Source organism: Pocillopora damicornis, chromosome 9 (assembly GCF_964200805.1).
Source record: "Pocillopora damicornis chromosome 9, jaPocDami1.2, whole genome shotgun sequence".
Classification (NCBI taxonomy): Eukaryota; Metazoa; Cnidaria; class Anthozoa; order Scleractinia; family Pocilloporidae; genus Pocillopora; species Pocillopora damicornis.
Genome location: NC_142678.1, coordinates 20,591,652 through 20,619,311, shown reverse-complemented (window position 1 = coordinate 20,619,311; position 27,660 = coordinate 20,591,652). Strand labels below are relative to the sequence as shown.

Sequence of the window (27,660 nt, the reverse complement as noted above, 5' to 3'; positions counted from 1 at the left end):
ACACCAAGTAAGAGCTTGTTATGTTAACTCAAACATTTCTTAGAAAACGACTTATTGCCAGGCCCTCACAGCTTCCGAGCAGGACTGGGAATGTTAAAATAATTCCGTTAACGGGGAAGTTTATTACTGATCAAGTGAAATGTTGCAAGTGAAAATCACATGCATGGCTGTACACCTTTGAAAGATCTTTCCTGAAAACCTCTCAGCCTCTGATGTGTTAAAAATTTTGTTTCAACAACTTCCTGAGCTTTTTGAGGGTTGGACGAAGGACGCCCCTTTTGGAGGGCAGGCGCAAGGGGGGAGGGGGAGAGTAGTTTGAATATCTTGTATCCCAGTAATGTATTCTTTGAAGATGTTATGTCCACTTGAAATAAATGTCTAATCAAACTATAGTTGTAGGATTGTGTATGAGATGGTCAGTAGTATGAACTCGACATGCTGAGTGCTTCGTCAACCGTATTTTATTTATATTTTGCGGTGGATTTTACAGTAATACAAATACTATATACAATTCAGTGAGTTTCTATTAGAGCCAAAAATAACAAATGGTCGCCTGGATAAATTATAATTTCAGGCATAAAGATATTCTCTAGGAAACAGTGCTAAGCTATATACACCCTAAACCTTAACACAAAACCACATCACTCCTGAACGAGACAAAACATGTGACTTGTGCTAGGAACTTATACGTCCCGAGTTCGATACATCTCGTACACATCACAGTCACGTGTCTGTGGTAACATTCACCAGCCGCTCGTGTCTTTGGTCATACGATCCACGTCCTCTAAGCACCAGTCTCTGCTCTTCTTCCTTCAGTTGACCACTGACAATCACGACACACTCGTATTCAACACTGTGCCTGCAACGGTGGAAGTAACGAAGTCAGTACAACGTAATAACTTCAGTTATGAAAAATCTTAGTTACGAATCAAATCACGAAACAACCTTAAGGGATACAAACGTGAAGATCACTTAAGACACTCCAAGTACGATTTCGATTTAGACTCAGATGCGAGTTGTTGGGCTTTCTTTTAACCATTCAGAAAACGTTTTCTTTTCGGAGCATGTATTTCCTATAAGCTGTTTTCGCACGAACAATTGTATTACTAAGTAAAATTAAGATTTGTATTTAGGAAGCTTCTTTAAAACTGCCCATTTTGATAGATTTGAATGGGCAAATTTGAAACAATCCCTTAGAGTAGATGACATGAAAAACAATGATAAACTGGGAATATGATATGGATTATTGAGGATCATTTGCAGTTGAACGTAAAAGCGAAACATCAAACCACAATAACAAGTACAAGAGATCAACTTACTTAGCTGTGAAGGTCACTTTAAGTGTAGTTTTGGTCTGGCTTGTAAAGCTAGAGTTTGCCTCCAGAAATCCTTCGGTCGGATTGACAACAAAAACATCTTGGCTGATAGAGGGATAACGTGGATCTATTAGGGAGAAAAAAAGAATCCCCGAGAGTGAGAAGGAGATCAATCGTAACGTCTAAAATGATTCCAGCGTGTTTCATCGGAATTTTCAAACTTAACCTTTCTTCGCGACCCAAGCAGAAGCAGAGCGAGAGGGATTGCGCAGGGTCACGTGTATTTCAACTGATTGGCCCACCAGGCACGTGCCAAAGTCCAAGACATCCTGAGACAGACGGAGAGTGGGAACAGCTATCGAGGCCATCAAAGGAATCACCTGAAGGTAAACAAGCATGATCAGAGAACGAAGCATAGTTTCAGATAATAACGACAATAGGAGTAAAAGTTTTTCGCAACCTTAAGGGGTCTTTATAGTTGAAAATTTCGTGAGTTGCGGTAAAAGAGCATGAAAGTAAGTAGCCCCTATTGCAAATGAATCACCGAAATCGAAAGAAATAGCTTAATCTATTGATCTCTTAGGGTGACTTGCATAAATATCTCCTTACAACATCTCCCTTGAATCGCACAGTATGGTGACGAGAAAGGTAATGATCACCAACTAAAGAAGTTCTTGATTGATAACCAAATTCTCCTCGTCAGCACCTTAGGAAATGTTTAGAGATCAGTAGGGAGAATATGTACATTGATGTTAGGGTGTAAAGAATGATCAGGGTAATTACCTGTGAGGTATTGTTGGAAAACAGAACTTTCAAGTCTTGTTTGAAGACAAGTTGTCTGTCGCCATCATCTGAGGTAACGAGCATTACACCGCCAGTTTCTTCTTGTCCTGCAGTGAGGTCGTCCACTTTAAGAACAAGCTTGTCAGACAAGAAAAATCCAACTTTTAACTGAAATGGAAGCGGAGCACAATAAAAGCATGAGTGTTTATTTCCAAACCGTACACTCGCTGACTCAATTCCCCCATATATATTGACACAAAAACAAAGTTTTGTTCTTTGGCCTTGAGTCAAATTGCATAATCGACATGAGCAGCAAAGGGCATAAATTGAATTTCTGCGTTCTGTTTGTTGAGCAACAATGTGGTAATATTGCATTTGATTATGTAATCTGGAAGAAAGTGGTTGTACTCATTGTTCCTGTTTGCAGTCAAAGTCTTTCTCTTCTTCCTAAAATCCTATGTGGCTGTTGTAATGAAGTCGGGTTTCAGGGAGTTAAAACACCTAAGAGTTAATTGCAATGAACAAGTTTAACACAAGTACATGGCGAGAGAAGCCTCCACCGCGCATGCGTAAACACATGCTTAATGAATGAGACATTACAGCTGCAAAGCTCCTTTGCTCATCCTGGTCAATCCAGGCACACACCAATCTATTTAAGTACAATTTTCCATTTTCCCTCAAACGTGCTCTCTTTCACGAAGGTTGTCGAAGTTTATGCTGCTTCATCGCTAACAAAGTCAATCCTCTTACCTCTAACGTTTTAGCGGGTTTAATGGTGATACTGCCTGGAGACTGGGACTTTTTTGATTTGGCTGATTGGGGAGGCTCAGCGGAAAGAATCTTAAATGGAGCCTGCACATCAAATCGCATGGTCAGCGGGGTTTCTGTGGTGTTTCCCAAGACAAACCGATGTACCAAGGGTGTGTCACCGTTCAGCTGTTGGCGAGAGGCAAAATAAGACAGTAAATTGAGGGTGCAAAGGAATTCTTGGGGACTCCGGAAATAAAACCATTAAAAAAGAAATGATCTTCGTCATGATGTTGCTTCATTTTGCTTTATTTTGTTTAGTGAATTTGTTGTGTTTCGTTTTTTTTTGTTGCTGTTGTTCCTTATTTTCATCGGGCTTCTTTCATACGTCGCGAGACATGACAGCAAGCACCTATTAATTCATGTAATTCCTAAAGATAATATATTAAATCATTTTACACACATAAGCCTGCACACACACATTACCAGGTCCTTACCCCACTATTATATTACTCAGTTGGTTAGAGCACCGCACCAAGATTTCGAGATCACAGGTTAGCACACTTAAAATAATTAGGATGAAAAACAATTTATAATACTTGGAAACTGGAAAATCATCATAACCAATATAAAAATAAATAACACTGGAATGCAACTGACCAAATCAGACGCTGCCGTAATAAACTCAGTTCCCTTATCTTCTTCAGTTTCCAGAGAAAGTCTGTGGTGCAAAAAGAAAGAGGGAGTTAAAAACAGGAACGATATTCACTAGAAACGAACCTTTAAGTAGAAAAGAATTCTCTAATAAACAGAATAAGTAACTCGAAGAACATACTACTGGTAACTTTGGCGAACCATACTTTGAAAAACAATTTCTGAGAGCATGACGGTCGATCCAATTCGGGTTAATTGAACCAAAGGTTTTAAACAAACTGTGAGTATCATTTAAACAGCTTAAGTTCTAGTTGTATCTCTCTTTTTTTTTGTCTTCAGAAGGCACGTGTTGTGGGGTGGACGAACACTTATGATTCTTATGTTGCTTGCTACACCTTCCCGCTACATCTCCTCCAGCCTATTCTGGTTATTTTGGCTGGTATTCCTTGTTCGTCATCTCACAGCTCATGTAATTCCTTTCCTTTCTCATGATGTTTATAGAAGTATTTAAATTGAACTAACTTCAATTAAAACAATAGCTTACATGGCAGGATCAATGTTGGCCGTCATGTCCAAACGGAAGGGACGTAGCTCTACTCCATGTGATCGTCTCACCCGCCCTGGAATTTCAAGAAACTGAAGAAAGAATCAAAAGACCAAAACAATTTACGGGAGAATGGTTAGCAGCTCTGGACTCCAGTGCACTAGATACGAGGATCAGACGCATACTCTTGGCAGAGTTCGATTTGAAATCAGTGGTGGCGAAAGACCTCTTACGTTGTTCTCTGCGGCTCATTTTTAAGGTAAGTATATTAGTTTCCGTTATACCCTAGATTTTCTACCAAGAAAATTGCTACTTCCCCCTGGATGGGATGCTAATCCATCAGAGAAAGCTCCTCCTACCTTCCCCTCCCCTTCCCCTCCCCTTCCCCTAACGATTCACCAAGTTTCCTTGACAGTTTTCTGGTTGGTGATATCTGTTCAAACTCGCGGGAAGAAAGGGGTGGGACACTTCCCTAAAGAAAAACTGCCCTAACAAGTTTACAAAACGATGACCCGAGCCCAAAGCACTCGATCCGGTTTCAAGCACGCCAGCCATTTTCCCACAAAACGTGGAACACACTACGATAAAAAGATAAGCGTATTTCTCATCACCAACCTGTGGATCTAAACTCATATAAGCCGCGGCATATGCTGTACAACCTTCTCCAGATGGGTTTTCCGTGAAAGGATAAAATGACATTTTGGCCGAAGAATGGCTCCTGGCCGGAATAACCTATGCCAGAAACAAAGAAATGACAAAAATCATGGTTCACACATTATTGATCGTCTAAAATTCACACTTTACTAACATCATCACAAAGTGTCACGATTTTCTGTAATGTAGTTCTAAGAAAACCATCAAAGATATTTCTCAGGGAGAGAAGTTTCAGGCCCTTAAGGGCAAAGAGGAAAGCTTCTTAAAGGGCTAGAGTTGTGTGATATTCGAGAAAGAACAACTGGGAGAGAGATTATTCGTTACTGTTTTCATCTGGTGCTCAACATGAGATGCAGAGAACAACTTTCAGTCGAGTGTCGAAAGTTTCCCGGGATTGCTTTTGTTTTGTTTGGCTTTGCTTTGTGACTGGTCCGGAGAACTCGCACCCACTCTCTCAACCGATCAGATGCATAATTTATAACCAATCACGACTTGGTCGCCAGCGTTTTCCCGCGCTTTAGGCGGTCTGTTTGTCTTTACTCTGAGTTCTCATTGGTTCTGCAAGGTATTTTTCTTTCCTATGGTTGGTTTTTGTAATTATTATGGGTTTGATTTTTCGACATTCAATCTAAAAGCACTCAAATTTGTGAGTGATTTTAGCAGGAAACTGTATATCAAACCTGCTGGCTAGGCGTAACTTCAAAAGGTCGGTTTGCGCGTATGCCTTCGTGTTCTCTTAGTTTTACTTGTATAAAAGGTTTCTCCTCGCAGAGGTAACAATCCTGTTCCTGGAAAGCTGGTACTACTTCCTGGCCATCCTGTATTACGGGTAAAGGCTGACCAACAAAAACCAACATATCCAGGAGTTGGTTGTCCTGTGGGAGAATGTTGTATGATTCCCAATCCAAGCGAATGTCTGGGAAAAAATGATAATTCAATAGAGGACACTTAACAGGTGTGACAAAGAAAGGAGTGCACTGTGGACGATATTGCTTCTCACGATAATGCTTGTCACTCAAACCTTGTTTTTCAAAAATTTCAATTGTGTTGTAAAATGACGTAAAAACACATCGCAGCGATGTAAGTGATGACGTGATGGCAGCAGTGAGTTAATTTGTACGTAGGTTAGCCCGTCAGCATTTACGTGACTAGTCTACTGGCTTTATTGTTAGGCAACTCATAAGCGCCCAAACTGGATGACAATCGCTTGAGTTCGAAGATACAATTAACTCACCAAATGGGCTGGTATTATTGATTCTGAGCGATCTCTGAACTAACGAGGCTCCAGAAACGTGCGTGCCAAATCTGCAGACAAAAATACATTCAAAGCATTATTTTATCATTTAGATCCAAATTTCAAGCAAAAGGTCGGTAAATGCACGTTTCCGCCGACAACTCACCGCAAGATTGGTGCCTGATCTTTCATCATTTGAAAATTAAGGGGACAACCCACTACATCCATTTTAACAGGAATGTACACTGGATCAATACCTTCAATCTGAAACAGACAAAGAATTATGAAAAAATTCCTTTATTGTGATAAAGAAACATGTGGCCTTTGTCATTCTCTCGTACACTGGATCAATACCTTCAATCTGAAAGAGACAAGGTTTGATTAAAATGTCCTTTATTGTACAAAAGAAACATGTCGCCTTTTTCATTCTCTCGTTTCGTTTCGTTGCGTTTGTTTTGTATTACTTTTTTGTTATTAAAGTACTTCAATTCGATTCTCTCTTCTTTCTTTTTTTCGACTTGCCATATAATGCAGATTGCAAGTGTGTAGTTTTATGTATGTATTCTAGAATACATACGACGTGAATTTTTCATGTAGCGTTGCGGCACAAAAAACAACAACAATAGCGACTTCTACGTCACGCCATACAGATCAGCATGATAGAGGACTTTCAGGTGACGCATGTAGCGTCACACTTACCTTACAAATCAACAAGTCTCTGTATTTCCCCCACATGTCACTGTGTCCTGTGATTTCAATCACTTGGTATCCGAATGGTGACAATTCACCGGATGCTGGACTTGCCACAAACGCTGCTCCTCTTCTTTCACGCAAGATAGCTTGACAGTATTCTAAAACAAAAGCGTTCAGTACGTAAAAAGAGATTAACAACCATCAAAGTAACAGTAATCATCTTTTAATCTATTCTTGGAAATAATTCACAAAACTCCCTAACTTTGTAGGCTTTTTACGGGCTATACAAACTCTTCAAAAATCTAGTCAATGAGACCTCCAGTGCTTAAAATCCCTCACAGCACTCTCTGCGTGCTACGTGAAGTTGTGCACCCTCTCCATGAGAGAACTCGTTGGGTGATTAATGCGTTCTCTCCGTAAGAGGAGGTGTAACAAGACCAAATGCATTCTCTTCGTGAGAGAACGTTCAGTGGGACCAGACCACACAATAGCTGCGAAAGAGACCACTAGCACGGTAGAATGAGTAGACAGACTGCGAGAATAAAGAAGGAGGAAAGGATACTGCTACTCTGGCCACCAACCTTCATGTGCTTTCATAGCAGTTCTACTGATTGGATCAGCGATATTGGGTGTTCTTCCCAGTAGTCGCGTCCTAGAGACAAAGGAAGCATTCTTAAAATGATTCTCAAAACATTGGAGCCATCATCATCATCATCATCATCATTATTATTATTATTATTATTATTATTATTATTATTATGTTAACCTTCTACACCCTAACATCAGTATGCATATTCTCTTTACTGTTCGCCATACATTTTATTTAAGATTAGGAGAATTTATTTTAACAATCAAGAGCTTCTCTTGTTGGTAATTATTTTCTTTGTTCTCAAGACCGTAATGTTTGATTCAGGGGTGATACTGTAAGAAGGAATTAGATACCGGTCAATCTTAAGGGTTAAAGGGTTACTTGTTGGTGTAATGATCAGTGATAAGAGCGTTGTAAATACTGTTGGATAATTGATTCTGTATTATTGCAAGTATTTTCCGTGATAGTCTGTTTTAAAACAGGACACAAATAAAATGAAGTGAGATAGATTTTAAAAAATTAAATGAACAGATAGGTATTCGACGGTAAACTCTGCACCAACCTTTTACTCTGAGGGACACCTAAGAGGAAGGAAAAAAAATAAAGTTTAAAACAGTAAGATTGTCACTAAGTATTAATGAAGTCCCTATTCATTTCCTCTTCTTTGTTTGTTTGTGTATGTTTTTGTTTGTTTTTTTTTTCGACGTTCGTGACCAATGTATAGCATGTTTCTTTAAGGTCTGATTACTGATGACTTTCACCTAAGAAAAGGTTTGCGAACAAGCTCTCGCGAAAACGTTTTGTTGAAGGAGTGATTGTGCGACAGATCTCCTTTGCGAGAACTTGCTCAAAGATTTTCTATGATATAGCGTATTTTATTCTACTCGCTAAAGAATCTAACTCACCGTCTGGTGGTGTCGGTGGTTTGGCTGCTTTGAAGTAATCCATCTCTATACTGAAGTGTGCTCTTATGGCTGAAGTGTTGGTAATAACAAGGGTTGTGCGAGGGCAACTGGCGAGAGCAACAGTTTCAAAGTCTAACAGCAGCTCTCGATCATAGAGAGAAGCTTCCTTCATCTCGTCAGGTCTGAAAAATAAGAGAGAAGGGAAGAACCATTATCACATCTTCTGGTATGTTACTTCGAGTTACAAATTATGACTAGGTTTAAATGATTTGTTGTCTTCGTATTTTTCTTTGGGAAGCAGTGCTATGTCAATGTAAGGTTATGAATAAAGTTTAATTCTAGTAGGGCAAAAAGTAAATCACTATATTAGTAAAGACAACAAAACTAAATACCATTGTGAGGCTCCATTACTAAGAGACCCCAGATTATTCCCTCTCCTTCTCTTGTAATAAATGTAAAAATCCTAAAATAATTTTTTTTGTCTGTAACGAAGGTGGGACGAACAAAACTTTTTGAGTCCCCTAGGAATCGAATCTCAGACCTTTGAACCTCAGGCCATTGGATTCCGCGCGGAATCTGAAAGTCTGAGGTGTTAATCTTCATGAGAACTCAGAGTGTTTTCTTGGTCAAACCCTCTTTTTTTTCTTTCAATACCGGACTCAAAATGTACCATCTTACTAAATCTATTCACTCACACGAAAATCTTAATTTCCGAAAAAAAATCTTGATATTTCTGTTTTTTAACTTTTCACTTACCGGTCAAGGTCAAAGAGCTTTGGAGTCTCAAAGGTGACACTGAGCCCCTGTACATCAGCTGTAATTGACAGCCACACAGGATTAGGCATCCTCACTACCTCGCAGCAAGTCATCAGATCGCTTATGGGACCCTGTTGGACAGATCAAGCGTCAAATATGAATAAACTGTACCGATACCCAGACGGTAGCCGAAAGTACCTCGAGTACCCTACCTTCTTATATCCTGTAAACGTCACCTTGATTGAACGCTCTTCTCTAGGTTCCAGGACTCCCCGGTTCGGTTCGAACGTGAGGGTGTAGTCTCCTTGGAGTATCTGGAGCAAACACGTTCAAATCATTATGTAAAAACTTACAAACCAAGTAGGCTAAACTTTCTCGTCAGTGAGACTGACTCAAACAGCTGCTACTGTTACCGGATCACGTACACAAATAGGAAAAAACAAACGACGATTCTACAGAATTCCATCAGGCCATTGGACATCATTTAGGACCTGAGCAAGCAGAAACGACATAGAATTCAAATAATATTTAATGCTATCTCCCAGAAATCGGATTGTTCAGTTTGGTACGAGTTACCCCGGCAACAGCAATCGCACTGTACGCCTTTATTTCTGCACTCACCTCTTTCCACTTGTACTGCGCTCTCAGCAGGGATTGATTATGAAGCACAACTTCTCTGCTGACAGGGACACCCAAATAAACCTTCTCTATGTACATGTCACACGACAACAAACACACTTGAGGTCTCTGCACTTCAGCAAAGACAGATAAATAGCTGAAAGAAAAAAAAGAAAGGTGAGCGAAACCAAAAAGTTTCGACTTTAGTAAAATGTGAACTAGTTCATAAACAGGTTCTCTGGAGCTCATATGGCGGAGCATTTTGAGAACTCGATTGGCTATCGGTTGCCTTTAAATTTATTTAGATAATACTTGCTTTGCGTAACTACTGCCACAAACTGCGAGGAAATTTAAAATATTTGAAATGAAAAAGCACTCGGAATAGAAATCATGAAACTTTCATATCCAAACTACAAACTCATTCTTAGGAAGCAACAAAAGTATCACAATTATTCTTTCAGCAATGATTCCATCTATGATATTGTTGTACACGTGCGATGCCAAAAGCTCCATAAAATAGCCCTGACTGTTTCCAAAGCCCTAATCAACTCAACGGTGTCTTGATTATAATGCGTTCGCAATTCTTGCAGTACAGGGTTTTTGAGTGAAAATAAATGTTGACGCCTTCTACCTTGTTTTTCCATTCTTGACTTCACACTGGAGCACAGTCCTCACTCTGCCTGTATCAGCTGGTGTATATAATACAGCTACTTCCTTGCTTTCTTGTGGACCCAGGACTCCGGACGGGGGAGTGAAGGAAAACTGGGAAACAACCTCCTCGTCACGTAACTGCTTTAGGATCAAAGCAAAAGATAAAACTAAAGGACTCTCTAGTATAACCTCAGTAATGTTGAATTTTGTTTTTTTGTTTAAATTAAGTAGATGTAGCTTAAATAAATAATAATTTTATCTTGTTTGTTACCTGAGCACACTCTGGTGATTCCCTTAAGCTCCACTCCGCCGAAATATTTGAAATGTTCTTTATAGTTATGTGTTCATAGCCATTCAGTTCTCTGAAGCGAACGAGATTGAAATTCAAGTCCGGACAGGTAAAAATAACCTCTGGTCCCTAAAAGAAAGTGGTACCAAAAAAAGACAAAACTATCGAATAAGTTTGAGCTGTTTGCGTCACATCAAGAAGATCATGTGTTGCACAACGAAAATATGGTATTATTATATAGAGTAAGGCAGCGGATAGCATTGAACGCGCGCTCTAATTGGGTACTCTAACTCCGAATATCCTTTGCTATTTACCTCCGAACAATGTGCGCAGGACTTGCTCCTGTAATCTTTGCAGGAATAAATGAGTTAAAATTATCTTTTTTTGCTGTATTATCTCACTGTTTTAGCGAACTTAAACAACTATTCAAGTTTGTCCTGCTGGAAAATTTTATATCGGAGCTGACAATTGCTCTCCCCAGTGTACTTACTTCAAAACTGGCCTTTACATAGACATAGACTGGAGCCGACGAGTGCTTCAAGTCGCAAAATATCGTCTTCTCTATGTGAATTGGTTCATCTGCCATTAGAACTAACTCTAGGTCGGCTTCCTGTCCAGCGCCTGATTAAAAGGATAAGATGTCTTCATTTAAAAAACGAATCAAACAATTAATTCGATTTAAACAACAACCTGAAAATAGTTGTCAACAAGAGTAGGCGAAACGTCAATCCATTTTAACCTTGGATTGAACGCTTATGGTCAAAACCTTTTAATGCTAGATATGAAAAACTCGTCTTCTCCTTTCAGAATACAAAAATTAATCGACTAGAATGTGCAATCTTGACCTAACATCGAATTCCCTTCGCTGTATTTATAGAGAAAGCACAATGACTTAACAGATCTTTCAGGTTTAACGGTGGAGACGAGACGATTCACACAAATAGCACTGTACCTATCACAGATGATTTCGGTTCGACTGACGCTCTCCACGATGTTCCTTCTTCATTTCGCCATGAAACTCTTGCTTCTGAAACGCTGTTGTTGACCATCTAAATCAGGTAATTCCAGTTAATAAAAAATAGGAAAATATAAAATTATTTTAGTATATACATTACGGCTTCCTCATACTCAGAAATGCTTGGCGATTGCTAATAAGAAAGCACTATGTTTCGGTACTGACCTTCAAAGGAAATCTGTATGGAACACCTACTGTTAATGTACCAGGGCAAACAATCGCCGGAGGAGAGACGCACACGTCAAGAGGCTAAAATACAAAGATTTTGACAATTATAAAACAGATCAGACACAAAAAATGTTCGATCATGTTATGATTATCATACAGAGCAGTCATGCCAGAGAGGTTAGCCTTGAAAACGGCTGTTGCTATTACTAAATGGCATCCGACTACTTCATCATTGCAAGGACTGTTCTTCGCCCCGCCTCTTGTTTGGAAAACCACTTGATCCTTCAACTGCTTGCAATTAACCTGTAATCTCTCCTCGTAACATCCCGAAATTACCCAGCAAACACATGAGAATAGACAACCTCCTTAATTTGATCTTGACATAACACCACAACCTCTTAACCGATTAATGAGGAAACGTAATCTAGCTGGAAGGGAGATTTACTCATCAGATCATGGGAAAGTTTACGGGATTGATTCGACCAAATTTTTATGGCCTAACAGGGGTTGGATCTGCCCAGGGTCTCGCTTAACTGCATCTTGTTGTTTGAAGGACGGGTTTGCGCAAGAAAAGGAATAGTTGATACTTTACTTTGCTAACGGCTTTCACTTCGATTTGCACCGCTGTCACGTCTTTCACGTCATTTGTTGTAGAACCACCGTCATCATAAATCGGAATCTCCTCCAGGATCAAATGACCCACTGCGTGAAAACTACCAACCTACATTGAGAAGGGAAGGTCAAGAAAGGTAAACTCGTTCATTCAGAGGTTTATTTTTCTGCGTTGGAAACCAGCAGTTATAGTACGCCACACAAAATTTGGTGTTTTTAGTAGTAAAACTGCTGCTCTGTATGATACAATTTGGACCCATATATGAATGAGGATGACGATGCAGCATAAACAATCTGATAACAGTACACAGTTTAAACGAGGAATGGTTTACAGAACAAATTCAGGTGCCACGCTTGCTATGGGTATTTAATGCCAAATACAAAATCGGATTTGAGAGTGAATGAGGTCAATATTTCTTTTCATTGTAGAACTAAACCAAACTTTAATAAAGTCGTGAAATTAGAAGATCCTCGCAGCTAAGAACACTACTGAAACTAGTAGTTGTAAATAGGACCTGAAAAAAATTCAGGCCCGTACGGGATTTGAACCCATGACCTCTGCAATACCGGTGCAGCGCTCTACCAATTGAGCTAACAAGCCAACTGGGAGCTGGTCGATGAATTGGGTACAAATAAACATCCAAGTGAAGGAAGAATTTAGATATATGAAAATTCACATATTTGCACTGCGGTGGAGAGATGAAATTAGAAGATCCTCGCAGCTAAGAACACTACTGAAACTAGTAGTTGTAAATAGGACCTGAAAAAAATTCAGGCCCGTACGGGTTCAAATCCCGTACGGGTCTGAATTTTTTTCAGGTCCTATTTACAACTACTAGTTTCAGTAGTGTTCTTAGCTGCGAGGATCTTCTAATTTCATCTCTCCACCGCAGTGCAAATATGTGAATTTTCATATATCTAAATTCTTTAATAAAGTCGTTTGTCTTAACTCTCTGTATTTGAAGTGGAACTAACACAATGAAGTGAAACATTGTTCAAAACACGATACCTCTCTTGGTTCAAATTCCAATATGAAATCCACAGACTGTTGAGGTGGCAATGTGCCCATATTTGGCGTGACCCGAAACACTCCGTTTTCATCCAGACTCCGTGGCACGTGCGATGATGTCATCGGTGACTGCAAAGGCATTCCAGGAACAACAGGACACCTAAAGAATGGCCTGTAGAGTTTCCAACGGAAAGGCAGGGGGACATTCCTGTACAAAACGAAAAGTTAAAAATGTAATGAACTTGAAGGAAACCAATGAGCTTCTTAGCTTTATGAAGTTTTTTAGTAAGGACAATTAATCCCAACGCAGCAAGCCATTCAGAGCTGGCATTCATATTGTTTAGAGGATTCACAGTGATTTTAGATATATGAAATTCATATATCTGCACTGCGGTGAAGAAACGAATTTAAGAGATCCTCGCAGCGAAGAACACCACTGAACAAGTAGTTGAAAACAATTCAGGACTTTGCACTGATCTCTCAAATTCGTTTCTTCACTGCAGTGCAAATATATGAATTTCATATATCTAAAGTCATCATTCATCACTTGGATGGTTTATTCGGACCCAACATATTGACCAGCTCCCAGTTGGCTTGTTAGCTCAGTTGGTAGAGCGCTGCACCGGTATCGCAGAGGTCATGGGTTCAAATCCCGTACAGGCCTGAATTTTTTTTTAGGTTCTATTTTCAACTACTGGTTCAGTAGTGTTCTTAGCTGCGAGGATCTCTTAGGATTCGCAGTGTTGTCCAAGTGAGGACAGAATACGAGCAGTCCCTCCTTTTCAACGAAGTCCGTCGTGCGAGTCGGAGTTTCGTGCGGCGCGCTGACATAATTTTTTTTCACTGATTTTTTTTTAATCGCGCGACGGACTTCGTTGAAAGGCAGGGACTAAAGTAGTCCAAAGTCAGGAAGGGTCTCAATACAACTACCCTAGCTCTCGAGTCACTCATGACATAAAACAAATTAAAATAAATACTCTTACTTCATGCATAATTTTTATTTCATGGAAGTCAGCACATCTGTGATAATTATAGAGGCCGTGAACTTGTTCCCGTATAGAACGGGGAGCGAAAGAGTTCTCGTCATAAAAGCCAAAATCTTTGCGAGCGTTTCCGCAAAGCTTAGCCAAGAGACGTTCACACACTCCTAAATGATTAGTAAGACCTTGCTCAGTGACTCACGTTGTGTTTTTGATAACTACTGTCTTCTCTGTAGTTGTTTCGGGGTTCCGTTCACTGAATCTTATAAAATGTTGTGCTGACATATCTCTTATTTCTCCAATATCTGCCTCACTAAGCCCTCCTGAGACTGATTCAAGCTCCACTCCGGCCAATTGACCCGAGCCTATAAAAACACAACATAAGGTTAAAAAGCCACAACCTACACTAGGGAAGAGGAAAGTTGTCTTCCTGGAAGTTCTTTGTGGAATGTGTCCCCTGGTTCTTCAAACCCTGATCCTATCCATGCTATTTTCCCAAACGTTTTCCGAACTCTAGCCTTTAAAATCCGTACTCATTTTCAGTCTGGCCTTCCTTCTCAAAGTCGCAAATGACTGTTGCGATTACAGATTTTCCCATCAAATTTCGTTTAGCGTAATTCAGCTTTGCATCAAAGCTAGCGTCATAAATAGTAAACATTCACAAAATAGAGAAAGATGTTTTATCGTCTTGTCACGAGCGTGGGACAAAGAAAAAGTCCCGAGTCCTCGTGAGGAAAGACCCGTAGGTCTGACGTTCGTTTCCTCATGGGGACTCAGAACTTTTTCTTTGTCTTAAGCTCGTCACAAGACGAAAAAACATCTTTCTCTATTTCTTTATCAACCTCACCACTAACCATCTTTTTCGTTCTTCTATTCACAAAATATTCAGCTCGAATAATATATTTCATTTTCTTCCCTGTCTCCACCATTTATTTAAAAATGAATGAAAGAGCTAAGGAGGAAAATGACTTTAAAAAGTCACAAAGACAAGTACGTTCTCGTAGTTCCTTGGGAAATCATATCCGATTAAATACCAGAAACACCTCTTACTAACCGAGTTCGAGGTCTAAACTGTAAGTTAAGGACCGCAAATGTTTTCCGCTCGGATTATGGCCCAAGCGTAGGGGCTAGCAATTCGGACCGGAAAAGAAAACAAGGCTGGTGAGACATTTATTACAGTTCTGCTGGGTTCAAATAGAGGGGGAGGATTTCACTTTAAACAAACTTTTTTTTAAATTTAGCTTACCAATTTACTCTGTACTATCTGAGAGGTATAATAATGGTCTCAATCCATATCCAGTTTCAAACTAAATCGTGTCTAAGACCACATGCTGAAATACTACATAAGAACATTTCTACCTATCAGCATCAGTTTTTATTATCAGGGAGAGTAAAATGCAGTAAACAAAATATGTATACTAAATGCAATTACTTTCGTCGTATAAGAACTCAAACTTTCATCCCTTCCTGTATTCTTATCATAAACTGAGCAGAAATAGTTTCATAATGTGTGTTTTCTTTCTTAAGACAGTTTGCTTACCTTCAAGAGAAAACTCCTTGACATGGCAGTTGTCACAAACAAACACCACCTCCTCCTTGAAGTACTTGGCTGAAGTGGGACAGAATGTGATCTGGAATACAACAGTGAAACAATTCAACCAAGCTCTTGACCGCGCAGTAGAGCATCAGACTGTGACATTTGAAGGTCTGGGTACTAAGGTTTAAATTCCACGCTTGTGACAAAAGGAGTTTCCTCTTTAGCATATCGTTTTTTGATGTTGATGGTTCATGTTCTGAACGTCAGGCCACTACAATTCAGGTTAATCAATTCATTCATAAACTACTGAGACTTAGTTACATCCAGTGTGGTCACTGCTCCAGCGTCCAGCTTGAACATGGCTGGTTTTAGTTCAAATGGTTCAGCAAAAACTGATCCGGGATCTTCAAGGGTCCACTATGACACAGAATAAAAGTAAACAATTAATCAATTATAATTTTCACGTGGTAGGCGATTATATGAAAGACGCACCAGCAAACGTTGTAGAGGCGGAGTCTTAAGCTACATTAGCCCTCTAGGGATGCTTTTCTTGTTATTTGATTTTTTTTTTCACGCAAAAATTTTTGTCTGGTGAAAACTCTCGCACAAGTCTTTGTAACGGACGACGAAGAAGCTTTTTTCAATGAATGTACTGTGAGCCTCTATCTAAAATTGTCCCTTTCATAAGTTATTATTTTTTAGTTTTAACTTTTTTGTCCCTTTTTAACTCGTGAATTGCGCGCATGCGCAAGAGCGAGTTATAGATACGATGTGGGGAATGGCATTCGCTCGCTCGCTCGCTCGCTCGATTGGTCGATTCCTGTAAACTTTTTTTAGATTTTAGGCTTTTGAGTGCATTTTATAGTTTTTGGTGAGCAATAAACAGACGAAATGGCGACCTTTGTTGCTAAGAATAGTGGTGGGGTGAAAAAGAAGCCAATGATAATCTTAAAAGAGTTTTTTTTTTCGTTTTAGTTTCAACAAGCGGCGCCAGCGACTGGCAGGCATGCAAGGATTCACACTGAAATAACAGAACAACCTTCGTTTTTCATAAAATTGTAATTTACAATCCTTGAACTTGAAAACAATCCGAAGATTCATTGAAAATATCACTTACTGCGAAGCGCTCGGAGTTTACAGATGTTCAAAAGCTTTTTCTGTTATAGCGTGAGATTGAGGACAAAATTGATCATTACGTTTCGTCGCGTGTGTTTTTCCTGTGAGAAGCAACAGAAGATGCCGGCGACTGACGAAATAACAAGTTAACACGAAAATCAGATAACACCTAAACAAACAATTTTAGCTACCGATTTTCAGTGAATTTTTAAAGAACAATTTTCTTTTAAGTTTCAAGCCAATTTGAAGATTCAACATACAAACAACGTACTAAAATACGAAAGTTACACACCACAAAATTGATAAATAGGCCTGAAATGAAATTCTATCTTGTTATTGATCATACGTTGCCTAGCACGTGACCTAAATCTACCCAGGCGGAGATCCAAAATGACGGTGGCAGGCTTGGCTTAGTTATATCACTCAAAACTCGTTCCCGTTTGTCTCATTTGATAAAGAGGGAATCGTTAATGTTTTCATTAAGACAGTATTGCCTTGATTTTCTAATATTTACAACGAAAGACAGTAAATTTCACTTTTCACCCACATTTACTTCCAACCTTTTCTTTTGAACCAGTAACAAAAATGATAGACGTTTAAAACACATGACATCATCCACCTTGTCAAATGTAATAGCATGATCATTTCAATTGTAATGCCTTCTTATCCCAACGTTACTTTGTTTCTTTGCTACATTAGCGAACACTGAACTACTGCTCGTACTCTAGATATGACAATCAACCACAAAATTCCCTAAACCAGATAACATTAAACATAATCTAAAAAATCATGTGTCAATTCACGAGTTTGCTCACAGAGCACTTTGATTTTTCAAGTTTTCCCATAGTTCTTTTGCAAAACTTTTCATTTGCAGGTTCATGTATTTCCATTTCCATAAACATACGTACCTCAAAACTTGTCGTGGGCCAACAAGATTTCCTCATGATACAGAACTTTCCATCACCTCCTTTGTTTTCACAAACAACCTGGACAACTTTCTTTCCTCCCACCAACGTATGGCCACAGTCAAGTATCGGAGACACTAAAACCGACAAACAGGAGCAAGGGCGGATACATATTTTTAATTAATGAAAGCATGAACTGTTCAAAGTTAAGGGGAATAACAACCATGTATTTCAAGTAAGGGAATTAAGAGAGATAGTAAATTTGATCCTTTATCTGTTACTGAAAAACTAATATATCTAGTAAATATCTCACTGAACATGTAAGAGCCTGCAGTTGCAAAAAAAATTTAAGGAAAACAAAAGTGAATCAGCTCCAGTAGTTTCTTCATTGCCTCTGAGTTACTGACAAATATCAGAAAATCAAAAAAAAAGGAAATGACAAAAATATGAAAGATGACTAACATGAACTTCAAGATGGAAACAAGCCAAAAATTTTATCAGATGAGAGAATCCTAACTATGTAAAGCAACACTTATTCCAATTATCAATTAGTTTTGTGGTTTGCAAGCATGCCCTGATCTCCTATGCAAATAAACTAAAATTATTAATATAAATTTTTTTAGTTACACATACTGTGCATTCTTTATTACACTGCCGCATAACATGTTTGCTACCATGTGTATATGTATGCCTAATATACATTTACAGTGGATTACAATTAGACTTCCAGTACACTCATATGTAGATTTGAAACAAAATGTGGCAATGATAAACAATTAACTTACAACTCAGCACAGGGGGTGGCCGTCTGCCTTGAAGTGGGATAATCATTGGAGGGTCCACTTGGGTTTTCACCTAAAACAGTGACCATATAAAACATAACTAAGCAGATCAGCAAAAGGGGTAAGTTTCTAAAGAAACTGTGGTGCTGTCAATGTGAGAGTGTAACAAGACATTTGTGGTTTTTTTTTTAACTGTGTTGATAAATAAATGTGCAGTTAGCAAATTGGCCACTGTAAGAGTTTCAAAGCTGAAAACATAGTTAAACTTTGAAACTCTTTATGGTGGCCAATTTACATTATCAACTCTGTTTATAAAACCAAAATTATCCTGTCAACAAATCAGTAGGCTAATCACAAAAATATTATATAACCTAATTTCAAAAAAAGTAAAATAAAATGAAAGACTGATTTAAACATGTACACATGTAGAACTTTACAGGTACAATTAAACCTCGTCCCAACTTCAACAAAAAATTCTCAAACTAAAGCTGAAAAGAAAATTATCAAAAGAGACCTTGAACATCTCGATAATCATCTTAAGCTCCATTCTCAAAAATACAAAGTAATGAGATATTAAATTTTATCATGATTCTTATTTGGTCAAGGAATCACTTTATCATTAAACTGAAAAATCCTGAAATGTTTTAATTAAACTTTCTACCAGCAAGTTACACAGTCAATCAAGTTAAGGCCCACAATACATTTGAGTGGAAGGTATGAATTTCACAAATGAATGAAGGGGTAAGTTTCTAAAGAAACTGTGGTGCTGCGTCGGTGGGAGAGTATAGAAGGTAATTTAGTGTTAACAACTGGGTTGAAAACGTAAATTAGCCACCGTAAAGAGTAAAAAAGCTGACGTTTCGAGCGTTAGCCCTTCGTCAGAGCGATTAGAGGAATTGTGGGTTGTGTATGGATTTATATGTAGAAAGTGGAGCTACGCCATCGGTGGGAATATGATGACGAAAAAACAGGAATAAATTAGTTGAATGAAAAGCGCTCGTTGATTCCGTGGGGATTAAGGGTGCCGATTTGAAATATAAATTTTTGTTCTAGTGTTTTACGGCTTTCCGAACTGCCTAGATGTAAGGAAAGGCCGCAAACTGCCATATGCTGTTTAGAATGATAAGGAAGATTAAAGTGTCTAGCGACTGGCTTGGATGCGTCCTTGTCATTTATTTCCACATCGCGAAGGTGTTCTCGGAATCGGTCACCCAGTCGTCTTCCTGTCTCGCCGATGTATAACTTATTGCAATAGGTGCAAGTTATGCAGTAAATAACATTGGCGGAGGTACACGTAAAGTGATCAATGATCTTAATGGATCTTTTGGGTCCCGATATTTTCTGTACGTTGTGAATGAAAGGACAAGTTTTGCATCGTGAGCGAGCGCATTTAAAAGTTCCAGATTGGTCATTGGTTTGAAATGAACTCCTGACTAAAAAGTTGCCTATGTTTTTGTCACGTTTGAATGAAATAAGTGGGGGTTGCGAAAAGATAGTGCCAGTCTCTGAATCGTTTTGGAGTAATTTAAAATTTTTAAGAATGATAGATTTAACTGCGTGGTTGTGAGGGTGAAATGTAAGAGTAAATGGAATGCGATCCGTGTTCTCCTTCTCGGCCGTTTGTAGTGCTGCCTGTCGATCGATTTGTTGGGCACGGTGGTAGCCCGCTTGAACGACAGAAACAGGATAGCCGCGTTTATCGAAAAACTAGCACATTGCCTCTGATTTTTCGGAAAAATCAGAGTCGTCACTACATAAACGACGAAGTCTGAGAAACTGTGAAAAAGGTATGGAGTTCTTGACGTGTGATGGATGTGAGGATGAATACAACAAATAACTATGTGAATCTGTAGGTTTGTAGTAAACACTAGTACATAAGCCGTTGCCTTCAATTGAAATTTTGATGTCTAGAAAAGCCAAGGAATTGTCGGAAATTTCCCAGGTATATTTAAGAGCCGGATGAAAGGAATTGACGGCGGTTATAAATTGAGTGAGCTCCTCTTTGGTAGAGGAGGTAGCGCCGATGCAATCGTCAATGTAACGGCCGTAGAGTTGAGGTTTTGGGCCGTGGTATTGGCTAAAAAATTGATGTTCGATAAAACCTACAAAAAGATTGGCGTAGCTGGGTCCCATTTTAGAACCCATGGCCACGCCATTAGTTTGTTTGTAGTAGTTACCACCGAATGAAAAGCAATTGAGTGTGAGTACTAGTTCGGCCATACGGAGTAGTGTTTCAGAGCTAGGTTCCTTAACAGTGCGTTGATCGAAAAAATGTTTGAGGGCCCGGAGACCTTCGTCATTGGGAATGACAGTGTAAAGAGATGTTATATCCATGGTGAAAATAAGTTTGTTTTGGTCGAGGAAACTAAAGTCACGAAAAATTTCAAGTGCGTGTTGGCTGTCCTTAATAAATTGAGTGAGCTCCTCTTTGGTAGAGGAGGTAGCGCCGATGCAATCGTCAATGTAACGGCCGTAGAGTTGAGGTTGAAATTGAACTTGAAATTTTTCGTGACTTTAGTTTCCTCGACCAAAACAAACTTATTTTCACCATGGATATAACATCTCTTTACACTGTCATTCCCAATGACGAAGGTCTCCGGGCCCTCAAACATTTTTTCGATCAACGCACTGTTAAGGAACCTAGCTCTGAAACACTACTCCGTATGGCCGAACTAGTACTCACACTCAATTGCTTTTCATTCGGTGGTAACTACTACAAACAAACTAATGGCGTGGCCATGGGTTCTAAAATGGGACCCAGCTACGCCAATCTTTTTGTAGGTTTTATCGAACATCAATTTTTTAGCCAATACCACGGCCCAAAACCTCAACTCTACGGCCGTTACATTGACGATTGCATCGGCGCTACCTCCTCTACCAAAGAGGAGCTCACTCAATTTATAACCGCCGTCAATTCCTTTCATCCGGCTCTTAAATATACCTGGGAAATTTCCGACAATTCTTTGGCTTTTCTAGACATCAAAATTTCAATTGAAGGCAACGGCTTATGTACTAGTGTTTACTACAAACCTACAGATTCACATAGTTATTTGTTGTATTCATCCTCACATCCATCACACGTCAAGAACTCCATACCTTTTTCACAGTTTCTCAGACTTCGTCGTTTATGTAGTGACGACTCTGATTTTTCCGAAAAATCAGAGGCAATGTGCTAGTTTTTCGATAAACGCGGCTATCCTGTTTCTGTCGTTCAAGCGGGCTACCACCGTGCCCAACAAATCGATCGACAGGCAGCACTACAAACGGCCGAGAAGGAGAACACGGATCGCATTCCATTTACTCTTACATTTCACCCTCACAACCACGCAGTTAAATCTATCATTCTTAAAAATTTTAAATTACTCCAAAACGATTCAGAGACTGGCACTATCTTTTCGCAACCCCCACTTATTTCATTCAAACGTGACAAAAACATAGGCAACTTTTTAGTCAGGAGTTCATTTCAAACCAATGACCAATCTGGAACTTTTAAATGCGCTCGCTCACGATGCAAAACTTGTCCTTTCATTCACAACGTACAGAAAATATCGGGACCCAAAAGATCCATTAAGATCATTGATCACTTTACGTGTACCTCCGCCAATGTTATTTACTGCATAACTTGCACCTATTGCAATAAGTTATACATCGGCGAGACAGGAAGACGACTGGGTGACCGATTCCGAGAACACCTTCGCGATGTGGAAATAAATGACAAGGACGCATCCAAGCCAGTCGCTAGACACTTTAATCTTCCTTATCATTCTAAACAGCATATGGCAGTTTGCGGCCTTTCCTTACATCTAGGCAGTTCGGAAAGCCGTAAAACACTAGAACAAAAATTTATATTTCAAATCGGCACCCTTAATCCCCACGGAATCAACGAGCGCTTTTCATTCAACTAATTTATTCCTGTTTTTTCGTCATCATATTCCCACCAATGGCGTAGCTCCACTTTCTACATATAAATCCATACACAACCCACAATTCCTCTAATCGCTCTGACGAAGGGCTAACGCTCGAAACGTCAGCTTTTTTACTCTTTACGGTGGCTAATTTACGTTTTCAACCCAGTTGTTAACACTAAATTACCTTCTATGAATTTCACAGTTGGTTAACCAGTTAAAATAAGTGCTGTTAATAACTATTCAATGTAAATTAATAGTCATGAAATTACACAAAGAAAAATGATGCCAGTTGTCATTTCTTGGTAAATTCACCTTAATAATATCATCAGAGTCGGCAAGCGAATCAGGAGCAAATTTGATTGGATACTGACAGCTTAGACCTGGAGCAACCACACCATGTTCACCAGGGAATCTCCCTAATCCAACAGAGAAATATTTTGTAGCTGGTGGAGTAAGTCTTAGTTGACGACTTGATGATGACACATTTTTCAGGTCTAAAAGGAGCTGAAAGAAAAACAATCATGGAACTGTTAGCACCTTCATTTATGATTCCATACTACTTGATATCTATGGGTTGAGAATTAACCTAAAACTCCTTGGGTGTAGATGTTTGAGAGGGACAAATCAAATCAACTAATTACTACCTCTTACAAGAAGTATATGGCAGTTTATTCACAAAATGATCACAAGTTCCAAATCAAAAATTCTGAAACATGCATGCACAGTGTTGTCCTTAGAAACCTTTCCCACTTCATAGCTTGTAAACAAAACCACTTCTTCTCCAACCCCCACATACAAGTACATGTATCTTTACTACCTTTCACACAGAGTTATTTAATCAAAATTATGTTTCAATATTCAGACTTCAGCTTAACATTCATGGTTTGTTTATCTACCTAATATCTGTGGCTATGAAGGATAGGGAAAAAGGTACAAATTTATACCCACCCATTACAGAAAGTGTGTGAGGGGTTATTTACTCAGAATCACTTATAGTTACCATATGAAAATTCTGCCACATGAATTTTATGCATACCTCATAAACTTGTCCAACTTCATAGCCTGTAAAAACCACAGGGGATGGAGAGGCAATAAATACTTCAACAGGATCAGCAGATCTGAATTTTAAGGAGGAAAATCAAGCAATTATTATCATGTATTTCAACTAGGACAGAATGTAAAAATCAATCAGTTAAAATTCATATAATTAACAAGTTTAAGCATAATCTGCACTTACTGAGGTCTTTCTTTGTCTATGTCTGGTTTCTTCTTCTTAGCTACTTTTGTGAGACCTCCTTTGAGTGGAGGCACAAAGCGTGGGTTTCTTTTGTACTCTGCTTTGCTCTGCAACCTTTGAAGATCTTCTCGCTCTACTTGTCGCTTATCTGGTTTCATGGATTCTCTCCAGACTGCAGACTTGGAGTGCCGGCTTTTAGCCTTTAGAAAAAAGAAAGTGCTATAAATACAAATATTATTAAAAACTCTGTAAATTTCAAATATAGATTGATTTGCGTAAAGAGTAACTGAAATTACTCAGTTATCAGCAATTATCAATGGAAACTTAATAAAGTTGAAATATTTCAGTTTGTTATTTCAGTCTTTTATTGAGAAAAAGTCAAATTTAAACTGATAAACCTAAAAAGGTGATACAAAACAAATTCTAATATTTATGTATTGTCTAGCATTACAGTGAGAAATAAAAATGGCAAAATCAAGGCTTAAAGAACCTGCCAGTCAAGCCCAAAGCTTCAAAAAGTTAACTTGTTTATTTAAGCTTCAACAGAAAATGCTTACACTAGGGGGTGGTATTATATTCAAATCTCTCTTCTCTTTTGCCTGTGTGGGTGGTAGTGACATCCACGGCCATGTTGATGTTGACAGAGCAGTATCATCCAGGTACTCTGTTAATGGAGGTGTTTTTCTGTATCGCTGCTGAGATGATGTTGTTAGCCTGGCATAGCTTGGTATTTCATCAGCTATGATAACAATATTTGTTTAACTAATTAGTGATGCAATGACTTTACTCAGCAGTAATTAAAAGTATTGTTCAAGTGTGCTCCACACTTAAACAACTTTGTGATCTTATACTGAACAGGTGCATTGCCACACGGAATGTAACTGCTCTACATGTTTATAATAAAGAACAAAGTTGTTCACAATGATGTCAACTTAGTACTTCTGTCTTCTAATATAGCATAGTTACATAGGAATTAATTCAAATTTGTGAATATCATTCAGCTTATTTTTTAACCAAGGATAAAAGCTGACCTTGTGGAGCTTTAGATGGAGAAACCTCTTCTGAAGAGAAATCTTCTGGAACAATGAGATTGTAGCGTCGCAGTAACTGAGTGTCTAGACAGTTTCTGAGGTGTGATTTTGCTTAAAGAAAAAATTGACAGTCAAGTAGTATTAGAATTAAGAAACAGTCTCTTACAAAATTTTCAGAAAAATTACTATGTCATGGAGATATATAATTAACAAGTAAATAAAAACCACAAACAGTCCATGTACTTTACCTGGTGGTAATCCCAATGATTGGTAATTTTCGTACCCTTCTGAAATTCTTTGCAGTTCCCTCTCATCAGCGGCCATAGCTGCAGCTTGAGCTTGCATGATGTGAGCTTCCAACATGTCTGCTTCTCTGTGCCTTCGATCTTGTTCCTCTTGTATCTTAATAAGAGCAATTGATCAGTATGTATACTATTACTATGGCTAAATGCTATTTTAAGTACCAATACATGTTACTTATTGCATCATTAACTACTGTTTCCTTGATCACATTGTTCTTAAAGGTTCAAGTTTAAAAAGAGTAAGGCCTATCACCCAAGTTCTATGTGTTCTGTCTTTTGTAAAGAATCACATAATACATTTCATAAACAAGAAATTAACCCATAATTTTGCCCTGTTTTTTAGTACCACTACAATGAATCTTGAAGGAACAAGGGACTATCTTTGGACTCCTTAATATCAGCAGATTTTGAGAATTTTTTACTTGCCTTCAAGAATAAACCCATGGATCTCATTGTTGATGCACGATCAATTTTGATTGATCTTAACACGAATTTTACACCGTCTTGAAGGGAAGTGTGTCAATATTAATGGAAGCGCATTTAATTTCAAAGTTTATTGGCCATTAAGGATTCTATTATTGAAAGCTGATGGCTGCTATAACAATAAAAGTAGCTAGGTTTACAGAGCAACTGCAGAATACCCTGCCCAAAAAAAGTTTCTTCTTATTTATGAATATAAGGCAACAGGAAAACTTTGAGTAAATTTAAGTCACCCCTTTTCGTCACTAACAGTATATGATTAAGCTAACACAGCTGAGTTCGTGATTACACTGTTGATGTGATTACCAAGATCAGCTGGGATGTTCATTTTAACGTATCACTGATTCAATACCTTGAAAACTACTTCAAAACTTACACATCTCCTACCTGCCTTAGTTGCTCCACATATTTATCATGGTAACCAGCGTCTCCACTCATAGAAGTAGCGAGGTGTTTCACAGTTTCTTCTCCGATAACATCACGAGTAAAAACTTCCCTAAACACGCTTGCCAGTAAATGCGACACATCTTGAGAACGACTCGAAGATGGCCGTTGAAGATGCATCGGAGGCTCGACTTCTACCTCCTTTGCGTGTGCCATTTCGATGGTTTATTGCTTCCTTCGCGTTAAGCTGCTAATAAACAGCGAGGACTGAAAATTTCCTCACTTCACTTTTCGACCGCCATTTTGAAGCAGTTGCTATGGATTCCTTATGTACCGACTATACGCGGGCTCAGAGACTCAGAAGATGGCCAGAAACACAGTTTTAATTATTGGTTTTGTGACAGTAGTTAAGAGCTTCCACAAAACCCCGAAGGCGACAGCAACGAGAGCATACGAAAAAATAAGATCTAATGAGTGAACCAATCGTATTTAGAGAACATCACTCTCTTGATTCAATTAGGTACGGTGCAAGCGAGCATTCTCTTGTACATAATGAAGCATGCTATGGTGCGAGTTTGTAATTTTGGCATGATTACGAATGGAAGACATGGAAAAACGTAATGCAACGTGAGTCGACATCAAGAACTAAGCTTGACTTTTTTTTTCAAGCTTGACATTCGTAATCTGTGACAATCTTTTCCATCCCCAAGCCATTCTGGTTTATGTTTGCGAATTTGAAGGCTGTTTACTTGTGGAAATTATCATGAGAGTGCCTTCCGTTACTATATAACAATTTTCAAACGTTCAGTTAGAAGACAGCTCAGGTTTTGTTTACTTGACAGCGCCTTACATGTCAATGTAGCGGCAATTTATAAATTGCCATACTCGTATTGAAAAGATAATCATAAAAAAGAAACAGAACAGTGTAAAAGCTCTCACGCGAAGAATAGTTATGTTTCATGTTACGGTGTATCATGTTTTTTTTTTTTTTAACATGCATGATGTTGCCGCTGCCAGGAGTACGTGTGTGTTAGATACATGCCAGTGGCCTATGATTATGCAATTCAAAGTTCTTCCCTCCTACTAACCACCAATGGGACTTAACTCAAATTGATAACATAAAGAGGGCTATTGGATATCATTTGAATTGTCTATAACTCAAAAAATTGACATGGTATTACAACGGATGAAGGTTTGAATCTTCTTGTGGACAGTTCACTTTTAACAATAGTAAACAAAGAAATTTCCATATCGATGTAATTGACGAGTGGTATATTTTATTCAAATGTGCGCTAAACAACAAACAATAAAATGTCAATATCGCAATAAAAGACTTAAAAGTATCTGTCAAAACTAACTGCTGGTTACGAGAACAACATTCTGAGGTTCAAATTTACGAAGGGACTTGAATTAATAGTAAGTATTCATAACCACTTTTCCTTGCAATCTGAAACAAAAATGGTTGTTGTTAGAGATATCTAATACGACCTTATGCTTCAAATAAAAGACGAAAGGCCTGACTTCGGAAAACCAGGTAAATATAATTAATTTTTGTTATACGTTGCGGCGAAATGTTTGTATTTCCATTTATTCCATCACCAACTGTAAAAAGTAAAAACATTTCTGTGAAACTGAAAGAGGAGAATGTAGGGTGATCATTCCAAAAAGATTTTGAATCTGCAGGGTAATATTGTTGTGATCATTAGAAACCGTCGGAAATCCTCCAGTAGCTATCTTTTGAAAATGAAAATATACTTATTT

General features: G+C 38.6%; 1 protein-coding gene across 2 annotated transcripts; it reads right to left on the bottom strand.

Annotated features, from left to right (window-relative positions):
• Nucleotides 1-442: 442 nt before the first annotated feature.
• Nucleotides 443-26,229, bottom strand: LOC113666639 (deleted in lung and esophageal cancer protein 1). Of its 2 annotated transcripts, none has more exons than XM_027182431.2 (37): nt 25,903-26,229; nt 24,982-25,135; nt 24,734-24,844; nt 24,260-24,441; nt 23,703-23,902; nt 23,502-23,583; nt 22,778-22,969; nt 18,561-18,630; nt 17,779-17,912; nt 16,076-16,171; nt 15,758-15,848; nt 14,420-14,582; nt 13,238-13,445; nt 12,209-12,337; nt 11,614-11,697; nt 11,386-11,482; nt 10,924-11,054; nt 10,416-10,562; nt 10,125-10,285; nt 9,497-9,650; nt 9,088-9,189; nt 8,876-9,006; nt 8,120-8,301; nt 7,777-7,795; nt 7,207-7,277; nt 6,632-6,783; nt 6,099-6,196; nt 5,933-6,003; nt 5,379-5,614; nt 4,660-4,776; nt 4,045-4,136; nt 3,507-3,567; nt 2,850-3,035; nt 2,100-2,267; nt 1,543-1,696; nt 1,320-1,443; nt 443-859 (listed from the first exon to the last, which is right to left on the bottom strand). In XM_027182431.2, the coding sequence occupies exons 1-37, from the start codon at nt 26,113-26,115 to the stop codon at nt 724-726; spliced, it is 4,899 nt and encodes a 1,632-aa protein (XP_027038232.2). In that variant the 5' UTR covers nt 26,116-26,229; the 3' UTR covers nt 443-723. The 2 variants fall into 2 exon arrangements, with proteins under 2 accessions (XP_027038232.2, XP_089038386.1); XM_089182260.1 differs by having other exon boundaries at nt 10,125-10,282.
• Between the last annotated feature and the right edge of the window lie 1,431 nt (nt 26,230-27,660).

Coding starts and splice junctions, on each gene's coding strand:
- LOC113666639 (XM_027182431.2), bottom strand. CDS start 26,115: ATGGCACACGCAAAGGAGGTAGAAGTCGAGCCTCCGATGCATCTTCAA. Junction 23,584..23,702: donor ATAGACAAAGAAAGACCTCA/GTAAGTGCAGAT, acceptor CTTAAAATTCAG/ATCTGCTGATCCTGTTGAAG. Junction 17,913..18,560: donor GCCACCCCCTGTGCTGAGTT/GTAAGTTAATTG, acceptor TGTCGGTTTTAG/TGTCTCCGATACTTGACTGT.